Source organism: Cenococcum geophilum (assembly GCF_001692895.1).
Source record: "Cenococcum geophilum 1.58 unplaced genomic scaffold K441scaffold_48, whole genome shotgun sequence".
NCBI lineage: Eukaryota > Fungi > Ascomycota > Dothideomycetes > Gloniales > Gloniaceae > Cenococcum > Cenococcum geophilum.
The window spans coordinates 510,703-533,377 of NW_027137606.1; the positions used below are offsets into that span (position 1 = coordinate 510,703).

At 50.9% G+C, this 22,675-nt stretch overlaps 8 protein-coding genes across 8 annotated transcripts; 3 read left to right on the forward strand and 5 right to left on the reverse strand.

The window, feature by feature from the left end:
• Positions 1-243: 243 nt before the first annotated feature.
• On the forward strand, positions 244-1,858 carry K441DRAFT_580058 (glycoside hydrolase family 15 protein; the record flags this gene model as incomplete). The annotated part of the gene is made up of 2 exons (XM_067644357.1): positions 244-520; positions 573-1,858. The coding sequence occupies 2 exons, from the start codon at positions 244-246 to the stop codon at positions 1,856-1,858; spliced, it is 1,563 nt and encodes a 520-aa protein (XP_067499771.1).
• Positions 1,859-2,731: 873 nt separating this feature from the next.
• Positions 2,732-6,474, reverse strand: K441DRAFT_579872 (uncharacterized protein; the record flags this gene model as incomplete). The annotated part of the gene is made up of 5 exons (XM_067644347.1): positions 2,732-4,498; positions 4,651-4,762; positions 4,810-5,213; positions 5,277-6,169; positions 6,228-6,474. 5 exons carry the CDS (start codon positions 6,472-6,474, stop codon positions 2,732-2,734), a joined length of 3,423 nt encoding a protein of 1,140 aa, XP_067499772.1.
• Positions 6,475-7,558: 1,084 nt separating this feature from the next.
• K441DRAFT_618073 (aspartate carbamoyltransferase) lies at positions 7,559-13,277 on the forward strand (the record flags this gene model as incomplete). The annotated part of the gene is made up of 3 exons (XM_067645825.1): positions 7,559-8,239; positions 8,295-13,165; positions 13,221-13,277. Exons 1-3 carry the CDS (start codon positions 7,639-7,641, stop codon positions 13,275-13,277), a joined length of 5,529 nt encoding a protein of 1,842 aa, XP_067499773.1. The 5' UTR covers positions 7,559-7,638.
• Positions 13,278-13,775: 498 nt separating this feature from the next.
• On the reverse strand, positions 13,776-14,636 carry K441DRAFT_580246 (synaptobrevin-domain-containing protein; the record flags this gene model as incomplete). The annotated part of the gene is made up of 3 exons (XM_067644372.1): positions 13,776-13,801; positions 13,865-14,538; positions 14,599-14,636. 3 exons carry the CDS (start codon positions 14,634-14,636, stop codon positions 13,776-13,778), a joined length of 738 nt encoding a protein of 245 aa, XP_067499774.1.
• Positions 14,637-15,098: 462 nt separating this feature from the next.
• K441DRAFT_666309 (uncharacterized protein) lies at positions 15,099-17,225 on the reverse strand. The gene is made up of 4 exons (XM_067649648.1): positions 16,988-17,225; positions 16,691-16,928; positions 16,438-16,635; positions 15,099-16,376 (listed from the first exon to the last, which is right to left on the reverse strand). Exons 1-4 carry the CDS (start codon positions 17,035-17,037, stop codon positions 15,342-15,344), a joined length of 1,521 nt encoding a protein of 506 aa, XP_067499775.1. The 5' UTR covers positions 17,038-17,225; the 3' UTR covers positions 15,099-15,341.
• Positions 17,226-17,328: 103 nt separating this feature from the next.
• Positions 17,329-18,811, reverse strand: K441DRAFT_643449 (uncharacterized protein). Its single transcript, XM_067646719.1, has 3 exons — positions 18,505-18,811; positions 18,348-18,448; positions 17,329-18,267 (listed from the first exon to the last, which is right to left on the reverse strand). Exons 1-3 carry the CDS (start codon positions 18,791-18,793, stop codon positions 17,482-17,484), a joined length of 1,176 nt encoding a protein of 391 aa, XP_067499776.1. The 5' UTR covers positions 18,794-18,811; the 3' UTR covers positions 17,329-17,481.
• A 123-nt stretch (positions 18,812-18,934) lies between these two features.
• On the forward strand, positions 18,935-20,110 carry K441DRAFT_689530 (WD40 repeat-like protein; the record flags this gene model as incomplete). The annotated part of the gene is made up of 3 exons (XM_067652305.1): positions 18,935-18,944; positions 19,010-19,250; positions 19,309-20,110. The coding sequence occupies 3 exons, from the start codon at positions 18,935-18,937 to the stop codon at positions 20,108-20,110; spliced, it is 1,053 nt and encodes a 350-aa protein (XP_067499777.1).
• Positions 20,111-21,606: 1,496 nt separating this feature from the next.
• K441DRAFT_505852 (uncharacterized protein) lies at positions 21,607-22,107 on the reverse strand (the record flags this gene model as incomplete). Its single annotated transcript, XM_067642050.1, has 2 exons — positions 21,607-21,833; positions 21,891-22,107. Coding segments are annotated over 2 exons (444 nt in total), but the record flags the coding sequence as incomplete, so codon positions are not given.
• Positions 22,108-22,675: the final 568 nt, after the last annotated feature.

Consider the following 22,675-nt stretch of genomic DNA (forward strand, 5'->3'; position numbering starts at 1 on the left):
CTGTTGGTGTGCCTCTTGATGTGCCTCTGAGATGCCACCCCCGAGCTGCCTGGGCTGCCCGAGTTGTCCTTACAACATGAACGGCCCCATTTCCCTCACTCCGGTCCACTCAGCTTCGCTTCCTTGTACATACTCACAATAGACTGCTCTTACTACTCTCCATTCTCTTCTACTTCTGCTTCTAGCCCTCTCTGCGAACCATTAGATCCCCTTTAGACTTCACTTATTTGACTTCTCTTCGTCATGGCACTCCTCGTGCCTGTGGTGCTTGCTACCTATGTCTCACTATGCGCCTTTGCTTCTGCTATTCCACCGCTTCCGCATATTCCAGCTATCGGACAGCGCCCACTCCAGCTGAACCCACAGAGCTCCTTAGATAACTGGTTAGAAAAAGAAGAAGAGATCGCTATAGACAATCTTCTTGCAAACGTGGCACCTGGAGGCCGTAACGTGCGAGACGCGGCTCCCGGTTCCGTCATTGCGAGCCCGTCCAGGAAGCATCCGAATTACTATTACCAATGTACGAATCAACTCTCCTCTGACTTACCTAGACTAACTTCTCATTCCTAAAGGGGTTCGAGACGCTGCCATCACCACCTCCACACTAGTCGACCTCTATGCCGACGATCCCTTTGACTATCTCTCCTCGAACCTCGTGACCATCCTCGACGCCTACTCATCCCTACAACTTAAACTACAACATACCAACAACCCGTCAGGTACTTTTGCGGACCTCTCGGGGCTTGGAGAACCTAAGTTTGAAGCTGATGGATCACCCTTTACTGCATCATGGGGACGACCTCAGCGAGATGGCCCAGCGCTCCGAGCAATAACGCTAATGGCCTATCTCCAGGCCTACAATGCCTCAAACCCCTCACTCTGGACAAGCGATAGCGGGGAGAACTGGTTCAAGCCTTTCTACAGCCCCGAAATGCCTGCCGACAGCATCATCAAAGCAGACCTCGAATACGTGTCCCACTACTGGAACAGCAGCGGTTTCGACCTCTGGGAGGAAGTCGAAGGACTGCACTTCTTCACCGCAATGGTGCAACTGCGCGCCCTCCGCGAAGGCGCCGAACTCGCCCGCGCCTTCAACGACCACGGCGCCTCAGCCTGGTACGCGGAGCAGGCCTCGGCCCTAGAACGCTTCCTCCCCTCTTTCTGGGACTCACAAAAAGGCCACCTCGTCGCCACCCTCTCCAGCGCACGCTCCGGCCTCGACTGTGGCTTGCTCCTCGGCTCCCTCCACGGCACCCCATCCCTCAACACCACCCCCGCCTCCCTCACCCCTCTCTACCCGCCTCACTCGGACGAAGTCCTCGTCTCCCTCCTCGCCCTGACCCGCGACCAACGCGCCCGCTTCCCCATCAACTCGGCGCCCCCTCCTCCACCGCCCTCGCCAGCAGACAGCGACGAACTAGCCGGCGTCGGAATCGGCCGCTACCCCGAGGACGTCTACGACGGCTACGGCACCGCGCCCGCCGGCGGCAACCCCTGGTTCCTGTGCACATCCTCCGCCGCCGAGGTCGCGTTTCGCGCCGCCGCGCACATCCGCTCCGCTGCCTCCCTCGCGCTCTCGCCGCGCGGCATGCCGTTCTGGGAGGCTCTGCTGCCGGCTAGCCGCCGCTTGGAACCGGGGACTGTGCTCACGCCTAGGGATGAGGTGTTTGGGGAGGTGGTGGAGAGGTTGCGGGGGCTTGGGGAGGAGTTTTTGGCGGTCGTGAGGAGGCATGCGGATGGTGAGGGGGCGTTGAGCGAGCAGTTTGATCGCGTGACCGGGTTTGAGCGGGGTGCGAGGGATTTGACGTGGAGTTATGGGGCGTTTTTGCAGGCGGTGAGGGCGAGGGGGCGGGTGTGAGTGAGGGTTGATGGGGACGTGGTGAGGTGGTGGATGGGCGGATGGAAAAGGGGATGGGGAAGGGATGGGGAGGGGATGGACGGGGGAATGCATAGGAGAATGGAATTGAGAGGAAGGGATTTGACAGGAGGGGAAGGGCTTTTGTAACTGTATTGGATAGGAGAGTATATGAAAATGGGCACGGACACGCACTGACTGGGATCATTGATGGGCATGGATACGGATGGAACGGTTCACGACGTTACGATTGTCTTTTGCAGCTGTGCAGTTGGTTTTCCTGCATGCATTTTTACAGCATGGCATGGTGTAGTTCTGGGCATGCGCCGGTCTCGTCGTGTCATCGGGACGGGCTGGGGCAGTGCAAGTTTCATTCGGAAATTGTATTATTCCTTCTTTCTCGCCTACTGCTTCCAAACCTCTTCTGCTTCCACCGTGGCATTGTTGCATTGACAAGTTGATAGGGCGCGGTACGTGGCTGGGCGAAGTGAGGGGTTGGAAAAGGGGGTCGAGGTGAGGCTCGATGAATCCCAACTCGAAAATAACGGGAAGACTGAAGCCCAATAGAAAAGTGCCAGAGGAAGAACTACCAATTATTACTCAAATACGACAACGGAGAAAGCCGATCGCGCCGAGAAATGAAGAGGTATCCGATTTGATGCGAAATGCAACCAAAAAAATGCAATGCGATGCTGTCGATAGAAATGCAGACAACCTCCCAGGACAATATTCCAGACAGCCTCCCGGAAAAATAGTGCAGACAGCCTCCCAAGACCCTAAGAATGACCTAGCCTGATAGTACATCCCCCTACCCACTACCCACTACTCTCTACCCTCTACCCTCTACTATATACCTCCCTCCTCATACCTCTCCCCCTAAACACTCGACCCAACCCTCTCCCCCTCCCCTCCATGCCTCTCCCCCTTCTTCCTCCCCTTCCCCCTCATTCTAACAACTCCCTCCTCAACAAAACTCCCCCCCTTACTTTCCTCCTTACTCTCCCCCCCATCCTCCCGCCTGAGTCCCTTAACCTCCCTCAACACATCGCGAAATCCCTCCTCCAGCGTCGTCATCCGCGCCAACATAATCCGGCTCACCATCCCCGCATCCTCATCCGCCGCAGCCCGGCGCGCCGCCGTAGCAGCCGCGAGTTCGAGCTGCGTGCTGAAGCTGGCCGGAAAAGCCAGCGCGTCGGGCCCGTGGCGGTTGTCGCCGAGGTCGGAGGCAAGGTCGAGGGCGCGGGCGTTGAAGGAGCGGGTGCGGGAGCGGGAGCGGCGCTGAGGGATGGCTGTTGGGAGGGCGGTGAAGCCTGCAGCCGAGGCCGAGGGCCCGGCGAGCGCGAGGATGGCGGAGAGATTCGGGTGCATGGGGTGCAGGGCGCGCGGGGGCAGGATGGGGCGCGCGCGCTTCGGCGTGCGGCGGCCGGTGGGCGTGGCGGTGCCGTTGTAGGGTGTGGTGCCGCTGTGGGTTGGGGGCGAGCGCTTGGTGGGCGAGGGCGCGCGCGAGGGGTGCGCACTAGGTTGGGTGGGGCTGAAGACCACGGTGTTGGTGGAGAGGTTGCGGTTGTGGACGCGTTTGGGATGGCTTGGGCGGGGCGGGTGGAGAGGGGAGGAGGACTGGGGTTGGCGGGCGAGTGCTGTTGAGGAGAGCGAGCCGGGGATTGTTGGGGTGTGCGGTTTTGCGGTTAGAGGCGTGCGGAGGTATTTTTCTTCGTCGGAGGAGGATGAAGAGTGGTAGGATGGGCGGGGGAGGTTCTCCTTGTGCGAGTCGTGGTCCGTTTCTGCTACAGCGCGGTCTAGCGTTCCCCGGTCGTCTTCGTCGTTTGTGACGAGCTCGTCATCGCCATCAGCGTCGGTCTGTTGGGGTAGGTCGTCCATGCTCATGTCGGGGAAGTCTTCTTCTTCCTGGATCGGCTGAGGTTTTGTGTGCGTAAAGGAGATTAGTTCTTCAGGGTCTGAAGCAACCGATCTTGTTCCAGAAATCTGCCTGCGTTTGTTGAAAAACCTCTGGGAGGTGACAGCGCTTCTCATTTTCGGTCGGCGGGACTCTAGTTGGTCCAATACAGATCGAGGTTGTTCCAATGGTGGAGAAGCGCCTCCGTCGTGTCCCATACCCTGCATCCAGTCGCGAACAATGTTACTCGATTTCCTTTTACCACTTCCTGTCTCTACGTTCACCTGGCTGCTATTAGGATCCTTGAAAGGTCTCCTAAACACCTCTTCTAATGCGCGATCCTTCCGGAAGGTGGTGATGGACGGCTCGCGGAGACGGGTGCCGGGGCTGAAAAGATCTCCAGGACCCCGAATACTAAATGCAGGTATCTTTGCTGGAGTCCGGCCGCGCTGTTCTACCAAATCTGTAGGACCATACGCGAAGTTCGACAGCACGACGCGCTCATAGAAAAATATCGAAAATAGGATTGGCATATGCGTGATCTTGATAATCGTCCGATTCAGCTTAACAAAGCGACAGAAAGGCATGAAGAATCTCAGCGGGATGAGCAGCCACCCAATGATGTTCGTTGGCGCAATGTATGAGAACAGTGCATCAGACTTGACCATCGAGATAGTGTTGACCGCGAATAGGAATTGATGCTCTTCATTGGCGTTCTGAACGATGGCCATGAACGAATTTGTAAGAACCTGCTAGGCGTTAGTGCTGGAAGGGGATATCCTACTTCGACTAAGTGGCATCTATGAAAACGGATCCCCATGCAAGCCAAATAGCTAGGGTAGGGTGACGAACTGAAAGACACGGACGTAAAATCACTGACGAAGGGAAAGCTTTAACTCACAGTAATCAGAATTGTCACAATGAGGAAATGACAGATGAACAAAAACAAAGTCAGGATTGCTTTGCCTAACATATTGTAATCGTCCCACACCTCCCATGCAGCCGGAGTGAATCTAAATTTAATTAGCACAAGCCTTGTAAAACCAAAGTGCAAAATTACCCCATGAGCATCTGAAAGAGAGCGTAAGCAGCGCCCGCAGCATTCAAGTGTACGCTAAAGGACAGTGTGAATGCTACAAAAAAGCCACTGCAGGCTATGATAATCAAGACAAGGATGGCGACTAGGTCCATTGCCATCATCCTAAATGCTATGAGTAGCTGTGAGAAGTAGCGGTAATGATCGAGTACTGAAAAGAGTCGTGGAAATAGTAGGACCGCAGTGGAGGCCAGAACGTCGTAAGCCATGCTAGCGATTTTATGCTTTTCGACGTCCGGCATGAGAATACCGTAGAGGCGGAGCACATAGTACGTCACGAACAGTAGCAGGATACCCAAATCAAAGGCATTCCAGACACTCATGATATACAGGCCAAAACCCTGCTCAGTGAAGCCAACAATCTCGTCCTGGTTATTTATAAGTTAGAAGTTCAGAAGAATAGACTTCGATCCTAAGGTCTTTGAGCTTACAAGCATGAATCCAGCGCTCCAAAACCAAAAGACAACTTCCAATGCCGTGATATCCAAAGATTTCTGGAGAAGCACGGCCAGGAAAAGCCCAAGCATAATTGCAAACGTACAAGTAGAGAATAGTTGCCTATAGCGCGGAACACGAAGGCGGGATAACTTGAACAGTGACGCGTCGTGAGGATCATACAACGTGACGGAACGTCTCATTGTATGCTCGACATAGTTTTGAGTTGTCTCTTTCTTTCCTGATTGCGGTCTTTGGGAAGGTCCCAGTCCTGGGGAGACTTCCGCAGAAAAGGTGCCATAGCCTCGTGTTTGGGTAAATTGCTTTAGAGCGGGTTTTCTATGTAAGTTATCAGCAGCAGAGTGGAATACTATTGTGCCAGCCCAAATGGCCTCCAGCTGTTGAACAACGAGCGGGTGCGCGAGAAATTTCTTTGCTTGAGCACGAATGGCAATCTCTACTGTGGATATACGAGCGGCACGGGAACCGAATTTGGGAGCGCCTGCTCCAGGCGTAATTGTCCCCGTAGTGGGCGGCGTCAGGCCCTGTAGAGGATCGAAATCGTACGATAGCGCATCAATCAGCTCTCTGGTGGAAAACTCTTTAAGCAGCCGCATAGCTAATAGCTCGCATATCATAGCCCTTGACCGGCTAACTCCCACATTCCCAGGATTTGTCTGGCCCTCCTTCTGGAACTGTAAACAGTTTGCTATTAATGCGTAGAGTGTAGCGCGAGAGAAGAGCGAGGACCGTATCTGCTGCTGAATAGGCTTGACGAGGAATTGTGAGACTTGTGGGGATCGAAGCTGATCCCACGACAGGGTGGTTTCACATCTCTGAATGACAAGGATTCGTATTGAATGGGTGGTGCTGTAGATGGGAAGTCGATCTGACAGTGATCATCGTCAGCGTAAACAACTGGGAATAATGGGAAAACAATGAGATACCAAGGAACTCTGAGAAGACTGGAAGCAAGGGACCTTCTCGGTTCCCATCATCGTCTTCAGCATCGTTATCCTCGTCCTCCTCGCCAGCAGAGTGCTCTGCGTCGTCGGCGAAGTCGTCGCCATCGCCAGAGTCGGACGCGCTGTAATTTTCATCTGCACCTGTCCGGGCGCGATTAAAAGCTGAGAAGAAGGGCGAACGTTCAGACCCTCTTCGGCCTCTCTGACGACGTAGGAGTGACGTAAACATGTCCTCCGCTGTCTGTCTACCTCCGGCTGAAAGCTCCCTACAGCCCATCGAAATTTGTTAGCAGAGGCAGTGTGCGAGGCAGGAAATTGGCCGCTGAGAGAAGACGGGCGACGGTGAGATTTGATAAGAACATACTCAAGACATACCGAGATAGCTATTCAGTCAGGTAATACACCACACCGCTTCCCCAGACTGCTGAACGAGAATGATCATGAGCTCCTTCGGCCTTCTTATCTTCCCATCCTTCCCCACGATTTCGGTTCGCAGGCCAATAACAACAGGCGGCCCGAGCACGACTGCATCGCTCATGCAGATCTCGACATCCCGTCTGGTCAGCCACAATCGCGGCGTGCATGACAGGTGGACAATTGGAGAATTTTCATGCAAGAACGGTTTGACGGTTTTGATACAGATTGCCACTTGTAGCCTAGGGGCGCCTTGCTTTGCAGACCGCCGTTGCGGCAACCGTCGAATCTCACACTCGGACGGTCGCAAGCATCTGGTGTCGCTAACTGCCCGCATTCATTAGCTATACCAACCACCTACAGGACAATACGTACTATGCTTTCTCCGTCAAGCATTGGATGTCTGGTATTGAAACAATCGCTATTTAACTTCTAGCGCGACGGCTTTCTTGACCTCGTATTCCGAAAGTGACGGTCCGATCAGCCCCTATTGTGTAAACTTACCATAATACATTTATTTCGTAGGATTCGCACCGCCATGAAAGTCGATGGTTGCCTCAACTCTTCATTACTACCTAATTAATGTGGGTGACCTGCCGTATCTATCTTCCTAGGGATCTTGCTGCAATTACTATGCTGAAGGGTAACACAGCTTTTGCCCGTAATCCTCAGCTGATCTGCACTAGGCCAAATCTAATCGCTCAGTATTTTCCCTGAGCCGCCGAAGCCCTTCCTTGAAGACTGGGGCCGGGAACCACAGCTGGGCCGTGGCCTCGCTTGTGCATCCCACCTGCGTCTTGCCCTCCCACCAGGCCCCGCCCTAGCGAATCAACGCTAGTAGTTTGGAGATTTTTCTGCTGGTGAGAAACTGCATTTTCAGCTCCACCGTGGGAAATAACACTCGCTCGACACGCTCCTTTTTCCTTTGAGCTGAAGGCTCTAGAAGCCCCTCCAGCACCTGTTCTTCACTTCACAAACCATGGCTAATACCAACCACGAGAGCCTCTCAATGGCTCTTGAGTTGCAAGACGGCTATGTTTGCCATGGCCAAAGTTTTGGTGCTCACAAGAGCATTGCTGGTGAACTCGTCTTCCAGACAGGCATGGTAGGCTACCCCGAATCTATAACCGACCCTTCATACCGGGGACAGATTCTCGTCATTACATTCCCTTTGGTGGGCAACTATGGCGTTCCATCTAGAGGAGAGAGAGATAAACTCCTCACTGACCTTCCGGCCTACTTTGAAGCAGAAGAAATCCATATCGCTGGTCTCGTGGTCGCTTCATATTCTGGAGAAGACTACTCTCACCACTTGGCTGCTTCCTCGCTAGGAAAATGGCTGAAAGAACAAGGTGTCCCCGCCATTACCGGTGTCGACACCAGGGCCTTGACCAAGCGAATTCGAGAAGAAGGTAGCATGCTTGGGCGATTGTTACTGAGAAAGTCGCCAGCAACTCGACTTACAAACGGAGAGGTCGACACGAAATCGTTAACGAATGGCACCGTAGCAGAAGACTGGAGGGAGGAATATGAAGAGACTCCTTGGGTTGACCCAAATGTGGAAAACCTAGTGGCAGAAGGTCAATTCGTATTGCGAAACTTTTCTTTAACTACTTATTCTAACACCTCAAATAGTGTCAATCAAAGCTCCCAAAATATACTCCCCCGAAAAGTCTACGGCGCTTCATCATCCCTCAGGGCGTCCTGTCCGAGTAGTCTGTGTTGATGTTGGCTTGAAATATAATCAGCTAAGGTGCTTGGTCAGGAGAGGAGTGGAGGTAGAAGTAGTTCCCTGGGACTATGACTTCCGAAAGCTCGCTGGCAAGGAGTATGACGGCCTCTTTATCTCAAATGGCCCAGGTGACCCTGCGATGATGGGCGCCACAGTGAAGCATATCGCTGCTGCCATGGAAGAAGCGGCTACTCCCATATTCGGCATTTGCTTTGGTCATCAGCTACTGGCTCGAGCTGCTGGAGCAGAAACTTTGAAAATGAAGTTCGGTAACCGAGGGCACAACATTCCATGTACCAGTTTACTCTCCGGGAGATGTCACATAACTTCCCAGAACCATGGGTATGCTGTTGATGCTAAAACCCTGCCCAAGGACTGGGAAGAGCTCTTTGTCAATGCCAATGACGGGAGCAATGAGGGCATTCGTCACACTAGCAGACCTTACTTCAGTGTTCAGTTCCACCCTGAACACACACCCGGACCAAGGGATACAGAGTATCTTTTTGACGTCTTCATTAACACCATCAAGAAGACTATGCAATCTTCTGAGGCTCTTTCACGGCCTGTTTCCTTCCCCGGCGGAGACGTAAATGAGAATAAGAAACTACATCCAAAAGTTAAAGTTGAGAAAGTTCTTGTCCTTGGAAGTGGAGGCTTGAGTATTGGACAAGCTGGTGAATTTGATTATTCTGGAAGTCAGGCAATCAAGGCCTTGAAAGAGGAAGGGATTTACACCATACTAATTAATCCTAATATCGCAACTATCCAAACATCAAAGGGCCTGGCGGACAAGGTTTACTTCCTTCCGGTAACCGCGGAGTTTGTCCGAAAAGTCATTCAGAAAGAACGACCAGACGGCATCTATGTAACCTTCGGAGGACAAACAGCCCTTCAGGTTGGTATTCAGCTGAAGGACGAGTTTGATGAACTTGGGGTGAAAGTCCTCGGAACACCAATTGAGACGATCATCACGACTGAAGATCGAGAGCTCTTCGCTCGAAGCATGGAATCAATTGGCGAAAAGTGTGCAAAGTCCGCCTCCGCTAGCTCTGTCGATGAGGCAATGCGAGTCGTGAAAGACATTGGCTTTCCAGTCATCGTTCGCGCAGCTTACGCTCTCGGTGGGCTGGGAAGTGGTTTCGCGGAAGACGAATCACAACTCCTTGACCTGTGCAATAAAGCGTTTGCAGCCAGCCCACAAGTGTTGATCGAAAGGAGCATGAAAGGCTGGAAAGAGATTGAATATGAGGTCGTTCGCGACGCTCGCGACAACTGCATAACAGTTTGTAATATGGAGAACTTTGATCCCTTGGGCATTCATACTGGCGACTCCATTGTTGTCGCCCCTTCTCAAACTCTCTCCGATGAGGACTACAACATGCTCCGAACCACAGCTGTCAATGTCATACGACATCTCGGCGTTGTCGGAGAATGCAATATTCAGTATGCTCTAAATCCCTTTTCCAGGGAATATTGTATCATCGAGGTCAACGCCCGTCTATCGCGTTCTTCAGCCCTCGCTTCGAAAGCTACTGGCTACCCACTAGCTTTTATTGCTGCCAAGTTAGGCTTGGGGATCCCTTTGAACGAGATTTCCAACTCTGTTACCAAGGTCACGTGTGCTTGCTTCGAACCATCTCTTGACTATGTCGTTGTCAAAATACCGCGCTGGGATCTTAAAAAGTTTACTCGAGTATCTACCCTTCTTGGCTCATCAATGAAGAGTGTTGGTGAGGTTATGAGCATTGGTAGAACATTTGAGGAGGCCATACAGAAGGCAATCCGTGCCGTTGACTTGAACAATCTTGGCTTCAACGACACAAGCGCTCTTATGTCAATTGATCAAGAGCTACAAACTCCTTCAGATCAGAGGCTGTTTGCCATTGCAAATGCTATGCACGCTGGGTACACTGTCGATAAGATCTGGGAAATGACCAAAATCGACAAGTGGTTCCTTAACAGACTGAAAGGTCTAAGTGACTTTGCAAAGCTTATGAGCACGTACAATACGATTACGATCACGAAGCCGCTTATGAGGCAAGCGAAACAATTAGGCTTTTCTGACCGCCAGTTAGCTAGATTCTGGAGCTCTAATGAGCTTGCTGTACGACGAGCCAGAGTTGATGCTGGTATTGTCCCAGTGGTTAGGCAGATTGACACTGTTGCAGCCGAATTCCCAGCTTTTACGAACTACCTATACTTGACCTACAACGGTACCGAACATGACATCGCTTTTACTGACAAAGGTGTTATGGTTCTCGGGTCTGGCGTGTATCGTATTGGTTCTTCGGTCGAGTTCGACTGGTGTTCCGTCAGAGCTATCAGAACCCTCCGTGAACAGGGTTTCAAGACTGTGATGGTCAACTACAATCCGGAGACGGTCAGTACGGATTACGATGAAGCAGACAGGCTCTACTTCGAGAACATCACCCTGGAAACAGTACTTGACATTTACACAATGGAAAATGCGAGTGGCGTTATTCTTTCCATGGGTGGACAAACTCCGAATAACATTGCCCTTCCTTTACATCGTCTCAATGTTAAAATCCTTGGAACTTCTCCGGAGATGATCGATACTGCCGAAAATCGATACAAGTTCTCTCGAATGTTGGATCGAATCTCCGTCGATCAGCCTGCTTGGAAGGAGCTTACGAGCATCGAAGAAGCCACCGAATTTTGCGAGAAGGTATCCTATCCAGTGCTTGTCCGACCATCGTATGTCCTCTCGGGTGCGGCTATGAACACGGTATACTCGAGGGATGACCTGGCCAATTACCTTGCACAAGCTGTCGATGTGTCTCGCGAACACCCAGTTGTCATCACGAAGTACATTGAAAACGCCAAGGAAATTGAAATGGATGCGGTTGCACGAAATGGTACCATGATTGGTCATTTCATCTCAGAGCATGTTGAAAATGCTGGTGTTCATTCTGGAGATGCCACTTTGATTCTACCACCCCAAGATTTGGATCCTGAAACTGTCCGAAGAATCGAAGATGCCACACGTAAAATTGGCAATGCTTTGAACATCACAGGCCCGTTCAACATCCAGTTTATTGCCAAGGATAACGAAATCAAAGTCATCGAATGCAACGTTCGGGCCTCTCGATCTTTCCCTTTCGTCTCAAAAGTCATGGGCGTGGACTTGATTGAGATGGCTACTAAAGCTATGGCTGGCTTAACCCTGGTTGAGTATCCCCCCGTCAACATTCCGGCAGACTATGTCGGAGTCAAGGTACCGCAATTCTCGTTCTCCAGACTTTCGGGTGCCGATCCTGTCCTTGGTGTCGAGATGGCTTCTACCGGCGAGGTTGCTTGCTTTGGTCGTACGAAGTATGAAGCATACATCAAAGCTCTTATATCCACGGGATTCAAACTTCCAAGAAAGAACATACTTCTATCCATTGGATCTTTCAAAGACAAATTGGAAATGCTTCCTTCCATCGAGCGCCTCCACAAAATGGGTTATAACCTGTTCGCGACTGCTGGTACTGCCGATTACGTCCGAGAACATGGCATCCCAGTTAAGTTCTTAGAAATTCTTGGTAGCCATTACCAAGATGACGATCAGAAGTCAAAGTACTCATTGACGCAGCATCTATCAAACAATCTCATTGACCTGTACATCAATCTGCCTTCTAACAACCGATACCGGAGGCCTGCGAACTACATGAGCAGAGGCTACCAGACAAGGCGAATGGCGGTAGATTACCAGACACCGCTTGTCACTAACGTTAAAAATGCAAAGATGCTAATTGAGGCGCTTGCTCGACATTACGACTTAGAGATCAGCAAAGTAGATTACCAGACCTTTGTTAGAGCCCCTGGAGCGCACGAGGATGAGAATGTGATGCGGTTGCTCCCAGGGCTCAGCACGTCACCTTCTCTAGCACAACTTCTAGCGAAGTCCCCGTTCAAGCGCAAAGATATCATCTCTGTGAAGCAGTTCAACCGTACCGATCTCCATCTTTTATTCACGGTTGCCCAAGAAATGCGGGTCGGTGCCCAACGCGATGGCTGCTTGGACGTCCTCAAGGGCCAGGTTCTCTGCACGATTTTCTTTGAGTCCTCAACCCGGACCTCCGCCTCCTTCGATGCGGCTATGAAGCGTCTCGGTGGTCAAACTGTCGTCGTCAATGAAGTTGCCTCCAGCACCAACAAAGGCGAGTCTCTTGCTGACACTATCCGCACGCTTGGCTGCTATGGAGATGCCATCGTGCTGCGCCATCCATCCGAGGATTCGGCGGACATAGCTGCCAAATTCTCCAATGTGCCCATCATCAACGCGGGCAACGGGAGTCGCGAGCATCCTACACAGGCTTTCTTAGATCTCTTTACCATCCGTGAGGAACTCGGTACCGTCAACGGCCTCGCAATCACGTTCGTCGGCGATCTCAAGTACGGCCGCACCGTGCACTCTCTCTGTGAGTTGCTGAAGCACTACCACGTCAGCATTCAGCTCGTCTCTCCTTCTACGCTTGCGCTTCCCGAAAGCGTACGCGAGGGCCTCAAAAAGCGCGGCCAGCTGCTCCTCGAAAGTACTGAGCTCACCCCTGAGATCGTCGGCCGCAGTGATGTGCTGTACTGCACCCGCGTGCAGAAAGAGCGCTTCCCAGACCTCGCGCACTACGAGGCTGTTAAAGACGCTTTCATCATCGACAACAGTGTCATGAAGCATGCCAAGACAAATATGGTCGTTATGCATCCACTACCGCGGAACAGTGAGATCCACGAGGAGGTCGATTTTGACCCGCGGGCGGCGTATTTCAGACAGGTGAGTCTACCCATTTCTCCAGCAATTGCGCCATATCGCTAATCGTGAAGTATAGATGCGATATGGACTTTACTGCCGGATGGCCTTGTTAGCACTTGTTATGGCACCTTGATTCTCTCTTGCGAAAAAGTTTTCCTTGGTTACTTGCGTTTTCCGGGCTTTAAGTTAGTCTTTTCCACCAAATTGAATCCGACCGAGTACCGGCGTATAAGGGCACTCAATTTCGGTTTATATCAGATTGAAACATGGCATCCCCTCACTAGGACGTAGGCATCTTAGACTAGAACTTAAAATCACTTGGGAGCATCTGCATCGGAGTTCAGGGTGGGCATTAGCATTATTTCTTGGCATAAATGTACCGCATTTTCAGGCGTGGGGGGAGGTTCTTTCAGTTTGACTTTTTGCATAATATTGGGGGAAAGGCCGGCGAATTTCTTGGTTTGCTTTTTTTTGCATTCTAGCGATTTGATTGGCTGTTGGACTATATTGGTAGATGTACACATAAAGGCTATTTTGTTTCTTGAATGGAATGGACCCGGGATGCCCCTTGCAGTTAACGCCGCGGGGGAAAAAGTGACGTTCTCCTTTGACCCAAAAACAGATGTCCGGCTTAATTATGAATACACCTCGACCAGCCTGTAGGACAGTTAGCAGCATGCCCCCGCTACCCCTGCACCTAGATACCTGAGAAGCACTCACCCGGAAGCCCACATCCAGATCCAATAAGCAAATACATCAAAAACAGCACCACAACCACCAACAGGGCCATTAGCCTAACATTCTTCCACCACATCTGCCTCCTCAGCCCCCGACTCCTCACCCTAAAGTCGCCCGCCGAGCCGCCGAGCCGATCCGTCTTATCAACCAGCAAATCGATGCGCTCCCCACGCTCGAGCACCCTCTCGATATTCTCCGTCATGATCTCGCGCACGCCCGCAATCTCGCTCTGCACATTCCGCAGGGCATCCTGCTTGCCGGCCTCCGTCGTCCCCTGCGCCACCATCAGCTGCTTCAGCCGCGCATTGAACGCCGCGCAGCCGTACCCCGGCAGCGCCGCGAAGTCCGTCTCGGACGGGGGGAACTGCGCCAGGAAGGCGTTCTTGATCGTCACCAGGAACCCGAACGGGATCCGTCGTCCCAGATCCGATTGCGCGATCACGAGGTAGGTCAGCCCGCCGGCGGAGGGCGTCGAGGGGTGCTCGGAGGGGGCGGAGGCGATGTAGTGGATGAAGTGGGCGCCGTGGGTGTAGGTGAGCTTTTGGGGCTCGGCGTGCGAGATTTTGGGCAGGATGAGGGAGGCGAGGGAGGAGGTTTGCGAGGAGGCGGAGGCGGTGTGCTCGGTTAGGATTGTGCTGTTGTATGCGATGCAGGAGCTGTTTGCGGGATGTTAGGTGTGGAGTCGGGGGAGAGGGTTGGAGGGCAGGCGGGCTTACTAGAGCAGTGGAGTTTGGGGGGTTGACGAGGAGGCCATGTTGGCGGTTGGCTGTGGAGAGCGTTTCTGGCGTGCGGATCTGGATTGTGGATGGATTGCTGCTGGGTAGGCTGCGGGGTTGTTCATTTGAGGGAGTGGTTGGTGATGGTTCTGTGGTTTGTGAGCTGTTTGGCTTCGGGAAGGCAATCTTGCGACGTCACTTTCGTTTAGGGTTTAACGTCAGAGGTGGCGTAGTTCTCCATATTGAGGGACCATCCACGTTAAGAAATTAGTATATGACTGCGCAAACCACCCGAAACCTCGTCAAGTGTCAATTCTTGCTATTTCTAGACATTTCTTGCGTTGTGCCTAACTTCCTGCATCGCCTCTCGAGCGAGCTTTGTTCACACCACACCCCCCAGCGCTTTGTAGAAGGAAGGACCTCTCCAGGCAATGCATCATCACGCCATGGTATAACTTTTGGTTTTATGGATTAGAGTTTTGCTATCAATAAAAAGAGAAGCCCTATACAATCGTAGCTATGCTCTGGTTTTGTGCCTCGTGGACTTTAATATACTTTTACACCTGTAGGGGCACAAACAAAAGATAATGTGTCGATGTAAATAAAATTGAATCAATTGCCCTTTACATGAGAGCAGCAATCTATGTAAGCCAAACCTGATGAAAGCGCCCGGAACCAACAATAGATGCTAATATGTCCTCCCCTAACACCGGTCGCCCAACTTCTATATTTGAGAAATCTCGTTAGTAGAGCGCTACCGGGAGAAGCTCGGGAGACTTTTCCACCTTTTCTTGCTGTTGCTCCGAATTTGTAGACACAAAGTTCTCAGAGTTCTTGAAAGACATGCCCGAAAGCGATTGAGAAGTCTCTTCCACTGCAGGCTCTTCTCCGGCTTGCTTCTCCAACTTCTCCAACTCTCTCTGTTCCTCTCGTTCGCGCTGTTCTCGTTGTTCTTTTTCTTGTTTTTCGAACTTCTCCAATTCCGCAAGTCGTATACTCGTTTTCTCCGCCTCCTCCTTTGCCCTCTTTACTCTCTCTTCTTTCTCTATCTTCTCTGCCTTATCCCTCTCTACCCGCTCTAGCGCTTCGAATTCCTCGTCGACCTCGGCCTCATCAATAACCGCGCCTTCTTGTCCGACTTCGTTGATGATGCCCGAAACCTCATCCACCCGGCCCATTTCCTCTTTCAGAGCATCGACAACCCCCTCGACACCTTCTACGCCTCCCACCTCTTTATGTAGACCTCGCAAGACGACTGCACTCGCTTCCATTATTCTTACAATCTCGACCTGGTCTGCCGCCGCCTCGATCTTAGAGAACACCTCTTCAAGCTGTGTAAGGGTATCCGTGCGACGTGCAAGCGTTGCTTCGGCAAGCTTTTTAGAACGCAATGCGCTCCGGGCTGCGGTTGCCGATTTCGACGCTACCGCCGCACGGGCGCTTGCATCTAGGGTTGCAATGCGGACTGTCAATGGGGGTAGCTGAGTGTTAAGTGACGAGATGAGATCACGGAGATTTGCGATTGTTGCATCCTGTTGGGTTATTGGAGATGGGATGGTCTCGTTCGTAGATTTGAACTTTATTGTCTTGGAATCAAAAGATATTTCTTGTTTGTCCCGGGCAAGGTAGGCTAGGAGGATGTTGAGATCAACAGGGGTCAACGAATGCGTAGGGTTCAAGGCGTGGGCGAATTCGTGAGCAAAGGTCGCTCGCGAGTATACGAGATCTGCTTTTGAGGTACGAGAACTCATATATTTGAGAATGTAATTAGCCGCGGCCTGTATCTGTTAGTATTTATGCTTCTAAGTACAACTAGCAGAGGAGTGGATCCTGAATTACCTCTACGTTTGCTACGACTACGAAGTTTCCCACAGCTAGTCTGTCCTGACTTCCTGGCTCTCCAAGCACTCCTATTTGTCGCAGTCCCCAAGATATGACTTGCCACGGCGATATGTTCCAGCTTCTGTTGTAAATACTAGTTTTGGAGGTCAGGAAGTCTTTCAGAGGAACCATCTCTCTCTTTGCTACAGCATCTTGCTGTCCAAAAAGTTAGTAAATCGAATGGTGTTCTCATAGAATCCGCTCTACTCACTATAACAGCCCCTAGAGCCATAGGTCGTCCCCATTCTTTGCTCGCAAGAGCTCGCGATAGCTCCTCCCCAGTCCTAACCGTCAACAGATTGTTCACCGCTCCCTGAGCAGGAATAACCCCAGCACGAGCTGCATCTGTAAGAGCTTTCTTCCAAGCTGAGATATTTGCATAGTAGCCATCCGGGTTTGTGTTGAGCTGTAGGCGGAAGTCGGAATAGAGCGACGACAGGCGACCTCGACTAGAGCGGGGGTTAGTTTGATAGGCAATTTGACTGGGTGAATGCCAGAGAAATGATACCTTCGAAAAGCTTCCTCATGGCTGAGGATGAATGCAAGAAGCTCGCTCATCGCGGTGGAGCAAGGTTGGTGGATTCGCGGTGGTCTATGAACCGAGCTACGGGCTTTGGAGTTTCGTCATGGTCGGAGTCGCCAAGACATAAACACTGGCTTTAAGGCACTTCTTTCAGACTGTTTCAAAAAGGCCAATTTTCTCTCGTTCCAAACAGGTCACCACAAACAATATTGGACGTTGTATTCACAGCAGTGTTCGGAAGTATCTACAGAGTGTGAGAATGTCCCGTGACAGGGGAATGCTTCAGCCCTACGAGCATTTTTTCGGCTTACCCTTTATGGACATGCACGGTAGATATTTAAGATGTATTAAGGCAGGATTATTTGTATGTTACAATACCACTTCAAGGCCCCTTCTGATATTAGTTCTATGTTTTCTAAATTCCGTAAAATCGAATCCTGAGCATTACGAGAGCTCGTCTTCCTGACTTCTGTTAATCTTCACCCTTTCCGAATGATTTTAATCCCGCTATCCTTCATCGCAGCCTTCATCTTCTCCATTTCTTCTAAATCTTCCTCACCGTCATCGCTTCCTCCGCCTCCGTTCTTCTTTCCACTTCCTCCCGCCTTCTCCGCTACGGAGCCCTCATCCTCAGGCACCTCCTTCAGAGCTTTCACTTCCTCCTCCCATTCCCTCCGCTCTTCCTCATCCATCTCCTCTCGTCTGTCAAGCCACCGTTCCTGCACATCTCTGGCATCCATAGTCACAGCGTCTTGGCGCATAGCAATTTGCCACACAGTATCATTCGCGCCTTCGGCGCTTCCGAACGCGTAACCGCCCGCTCGATCAATAGCCCGTAGAAGTATCATCATACTCTTCTTATCTTCTACGGCAAGGGTTTCAAATCCCACGAGAGAGTAGTCTTCTACAAGGTCAATTATGGCTTGGTTGAGAGCTGCGAATTTGGCTGTGGGGACATCGTCAGCTACGTCGCCACCGACGTTACCGTTTGCCTCTTTCGATGTTGATTTGGCGCGAGTAGAGATTGATCTTGAGGTCTGCTCGGCAGCGAGATGGGGGAGGAGGTAGGAGAGTGAGTGCACCTCGGTATAGAAGTCTAAGTCGAAAGGGAGGTTAGGGTAGTTTGCAAGGTTGTCAATCTTGGTTAACACATTTAGGTGAGGGAGGTCCATTTGCAGCATACTGCGTAGCGCGAGCAGCAGCGCGGATATGTATATTGAGGGTTGAGTGAGAACATAAGAATCTGTAAGGTGTAACGCTACTAGCTAGAAAGGAAGTAAGTCTGACGATTCATGAGATTGCAGGAAGTGGAAGTTTCATATGGATGGATCATGGGAGGGCGGACTCTATACCCGAGCTTTTGAAGGCGGAAGAATATGTTGCGGAGAGAAGAGTGATGCGTAAAGATTTCGACTTGGCCAGGACAATCAAATAGGATATAGTCCTCTATATGGACAGTGGTTAGCAGCTATCAAGGAACAAGGTTGGCCCTGATTGCGGACCTCCGAGTTGCTTCAGCCCCTCTTCTAGCCACTCAAAATTGTGTTCTAGCTCCTCCAGCGCATAGAGAACACTTCCGTTCGGCCCCAGCTCTTCTGTTTCCATAATTTCGTCTAGGGTTACGAGATCCCGCACATCGAGGGCGACGGGGTAGGAGGTATGATCGTTGGCGGGGTCGAGGTTAACGACAGAACATTTCCGGCCGATAGCAGACATAAATTGGTGCATTCCATCGCAATAGGTAGATTTACCAGAGCCCGGAGGCCCTATTACTAGTTGTGCGAAAGGCATATCTCGAAGAAGTGCAAGGTCTAGCAAGAGAGCAAAGACAAAGTGGCGGACTTCTGAATTAGAGGGGCAGAAATCCACACCGCCTTTCACTTCTTAAACCTTCTGGCAAGCTTTACCTTTCTTCTATAAACAAGTCTCACAATGAGTTCCAGTACGTTTTTTAAATGGCCCCAGTCATAGTCGTAGAGACCGAGCTAACTTTCTAAACTAATACAGACCAATTCGAGTTATCACAGCCACCGAGCGACGCCATCTCCGCGGTCAAGTTCTCTCCAAACACTTCAACGCGCCTGCTCGTCTCTTCATGGGATAAGAATGTTTACCTCTACGACACACATGCAGAGCCTGGAGGAAAGCTAATCCAGAAGTTTGAGCACCGGGCGCCAGTTTTAGATGTTACCTTTGGGAAAGATGACAACGAGGCTTTCAGTTGTGGTTTGGACTGGGATGTGCGGAGGTACGTTATCACATAACTTTAGCATAATTGGGTGTATTTGCTAAGAGAGCTTTGATAGGATCGATCTTACTACAGGCGAACAAACTGTCCTCAGCTCTCACAAAGGCGGCGTCAAGTCTGTGGTGTACAACCCTGAAACCTCATTGTTGATCTCTGGCTCCTGGGACTCGACCCTCCACGTTCATATTCCTTCAAACCCGACTAACATGCCTGCCACAATTCGTCTACCAGGCAAACCCTTCTCGCTCTCCCTCACGGCGACTAAACTCGTTGTTGCGATGGCTTCGCGAGCAGTGCATATCTACGACCTCAAGGCACTACAAATGCTCACCTCGCAGTCCGAGGCTGCACAACCTCCGAATCTTGTCGAGGTTGAGCCGTGGCAGCGTCGCGAAAGCTCGATGAAGTTCATGACACGCGCGGTTGCCTGCATGCCAAACGATGCGGGTTACGCGAGCAGTAGTATTGAGGGCCGCGTAGCGGTAGAGTGGTTTGATCCGTCACAGACATCTCAGGCCAGGAAGTATGCATTCAAGTGCCACCGCCAAGCTGTGGATGGCGTCGACGTCATATATCCGGTTAACGCGCTCGCATTCCATCCTGTTCATGGTACATTCGCCTCAGGTGGCGGTGATGGAGTTGTTGCGTTGTGGGATGGTATTGCAAAGAGAAGAATTAGGCAATACCAGCGGTTCCCGGCAAGTGTGGCATCCTTATCATTTTCATGCGACGGGAAACACCTCGCTATTGGTGTGAGCCCAGGATTTGAAGATGGCAAAGAGGATATCGAGGGCGTGATGAAAGTGTTTGTCCGTGAATTGTCCGATTCAGAGGCGAAGGGCAAGGCTGCAAAAGGATAGCGTTCTCCTGGCAAGGCGTATGGCGTTCTGATGGCTCACTGGTGGCTTGGTCAGGACTTTAGGTCTCATGGTAGGTGGGAGGGCATGAAAATAGTACAATGAAACAAGGACATACATTCACAGCTGAAAAGGCATCGAAGTGCGCTAGGTCGCTTTGGAATATCTGCACGCTTCTTGAAGAATCGAACGAAAGTTTGATGCATATTCTAGAGGTTGAAGACTGCCAGTTCATACAGTAGATCTTACAATTATACCCTGACGAACTTGAGCCCCCCAATTTGCTCCATAAACGACTCACACTCCACCCGAGCCTTAATCAGCTCCTGCCAAATAAGAGTTCTCCCTCCAGGTGTTGCATCTGCTAACCTAAACATATCCGCGTAAAAGTCAAGGCGTCACTCGATCCAACACCGTGCCGCCTCTCACTGCATCCTTTTCCCCGGTCCTCCGCGAACAGCTTCAATACTAATGCCTTCTCTTCTTCCCTATCCACGTCCGCTGAAAGTGAACGAAATTGACGCCCACTCAACCGCCGCCGTGATACTGTTGGAAGCGACACATGCTGTGGAATCATAGGACTGCGCAAGTCTATACTGGCAAAACCCTCCGTGCCGAACGCCACATTTGCTAGAGACGTCAGTACAGGTTCGTAAGTCGGAACCTTAATACCGTACTAGGAAGCTAAGCGTGTGTGCACAGCTTCGGCGTGATGGAGATCTCACTCGGCGATTTTTTTGGCGAGCACGGTGAGCAAGAGAGGGCTGTGGAGAGAAGGACAAATCCAATCTGTATTTGTGCCGAGAGTTTCGGATAAGGGCATCTCATTTAGGTAGTGGTTGAGAAAGAGCCATTGTCCTTTTGTGGATAAGGAGGGAGATGGTGGTAACCCTGTCATATTTATGTAGTACCTAAGTATGATCCAAAGGGTAGTGGGTGATTCGGACTGGTGCTGATTAGTTCGGAGCTCAGTCCCAGTCGCGCGTGGCTTCGACGATTACGGGCGGCATTTTTTTCGAAGCCTCTATTAACGTTAGGAGGCGACTATCATACAAAGCGGAGCCAGTGTTTTCTTTGTTGCGACGTGGACAAAATAGAATTTTACAATTCGTGAATCAGGGCTGAGCTGGTAGTAAATCAGGACCCGCTGACCAAAAGTCGCAAACGGAGTCACAGATCCCTTGTAGGTGCTGGTCGTGATCCCTCCTAGAGAAGCCTGCGTTTTCGGTTACACAAAGATGATAGCCATCATAGAAGAAAGTACATACCACAGCGAGACTATTTCGTACTGTCTCGAGTTAAGTCCTATTGGCAATGCTGCCAATTTCGTGTTTGCATGTTACCTGAGCCATAAGAACTCAACCCTCGTTGTCGCTATCGAAGTCATCTTCGCCCTCCTCGTCGTCTTCGATAGCCATCACGGCATCCTCCCCACGACCATTTACGGATCGGCCACCTGTGTGACTTTCGGATTTCACAGATCTAGTAGGTTCTTCTCCACCCATAGGAATTTCTTGCGCTCTCAATATCGTAGTCTTTGCCCTTTTGATGACCTCTTCTTCCGATTTTCTAATTGTTCCTGACACTCTCACAATCCGGACAACACATGGCTGGTTTATTGGTTTCGGCAATCTTGTGATAAATGTTAATGCTGCCCAAACGAGCTGATAGTGGGCACGTGGTGTTCGTATGATTGCTGTAGAAGTTGCTGGCGAGAGGTATTTAACTGAAGAATATGAATTAGTTAGTTTTATTTGCTGAAGTATTTGATAAGGAAGCCGACCTTGGAGACTACTGGAGACTACTCCTACACCGTAATCGCCAAAAAGCTCTGCGACGCCCTCTCTAATTGCTTTTATTAGGAGCGGAACCGTCAGCTGGTCGGAACTTGGTTGGTTGAACTGGAGTATATCCGGCAGTGAATCTTTGATGGGTAGGCCAGTCAAAGACGAAGGGTACAAAAAAGTGACAAGGAGATACCTGTGTTTGAGTCGGACCATGGTAGCATACTAGAGATCTACGGAGTGCCGCGAGACTCAACGTGAGTTCGCGGTTTTCTGATCACGCACGCGTTCATATAAGGCCTCTTTTCACCTCGCCACGCTAAATGCTTGCTAAATTTCGCTTACAGTCGCTTCGGTAAAAGACGATCAAATGCCAGAAACCATGATCAAAAATAGAAATTTGCCGAATCCTCACCTGTTTGAACCCTTTTTCTGTACTCGCGCATGCCACCACCCATCCTCCATGCTAATATATCGCCGTCGCCTATTTTTTAAAGCTACTTAAAGCCTATATTGTTTCCTATTTTAGTTAGCGCCATAACGTATAGGAGGAGAGCCAAAGCACCTAAAAATACTGCAAAGAACACTTCTAAAGCGCCTGAAGAGGTAGACCTTACTGTTAAACCTGCACCACCTATACTAACGCCTTCTACTATTGTAGAAAAGCCCAAAGATTATCAAACCTTTATTCTAAATATAATTATATACGCCGATACTATAAAGATATTCATTAACGTTCTAGCCATCCTGTTCGGAGCCTTTAAATACCAAGAGTTTGTTACCT

Excerpts from the sequence above, each read along its gene's own strand:
- K441DRAFT_666309 (XM_067649648.1), bottom strand. The coding sequence starts at position 17,037 with ATGAGCGAGCTTCTTGCATTCATCCTCAGCCATGAGGAAGCTTTTCGA. Across the intron at positions 16,929-16,987 it reads CATGAGGAAGCTTTTCGAAG|TCGAGGTCGCCTGTCGTCGC; the intron begins GTATCATTTCTC and ends CCCCCGCTCTAG. Across the intron at positions 16,377-16,437 it reads TAGTCGTAGCAAACGTAGAG|GCCGCGGCTAATTACATTCT; the intron begins GTAATTCAGGAT and ends TAACAGATACAG.
- K441DRAFT_643449 (XM_067646719.1), bottom strand. The coding sequence starts at position 18,793 with ATGCCTTTCGCACAACTAGTAATAGGGCCTCCGGGCTCTGGTAAATCT. Across the intron at positions 18,449-18,504 it reads GGGGCTGAAGCAACTCGGAG|AGGACTATATCCTATTTGAT; the intron begins GTCCGCAATCAG and ends CTGTCCATATAG. Across the intron at positions 18,268-18,347 it reads TTCAAAAGCTCGGGTATAGA|CTAGTAGCGTTACACCTTAC; the intron begins GTCCGCCCTCCC and ends CTTCCTTTCTAG.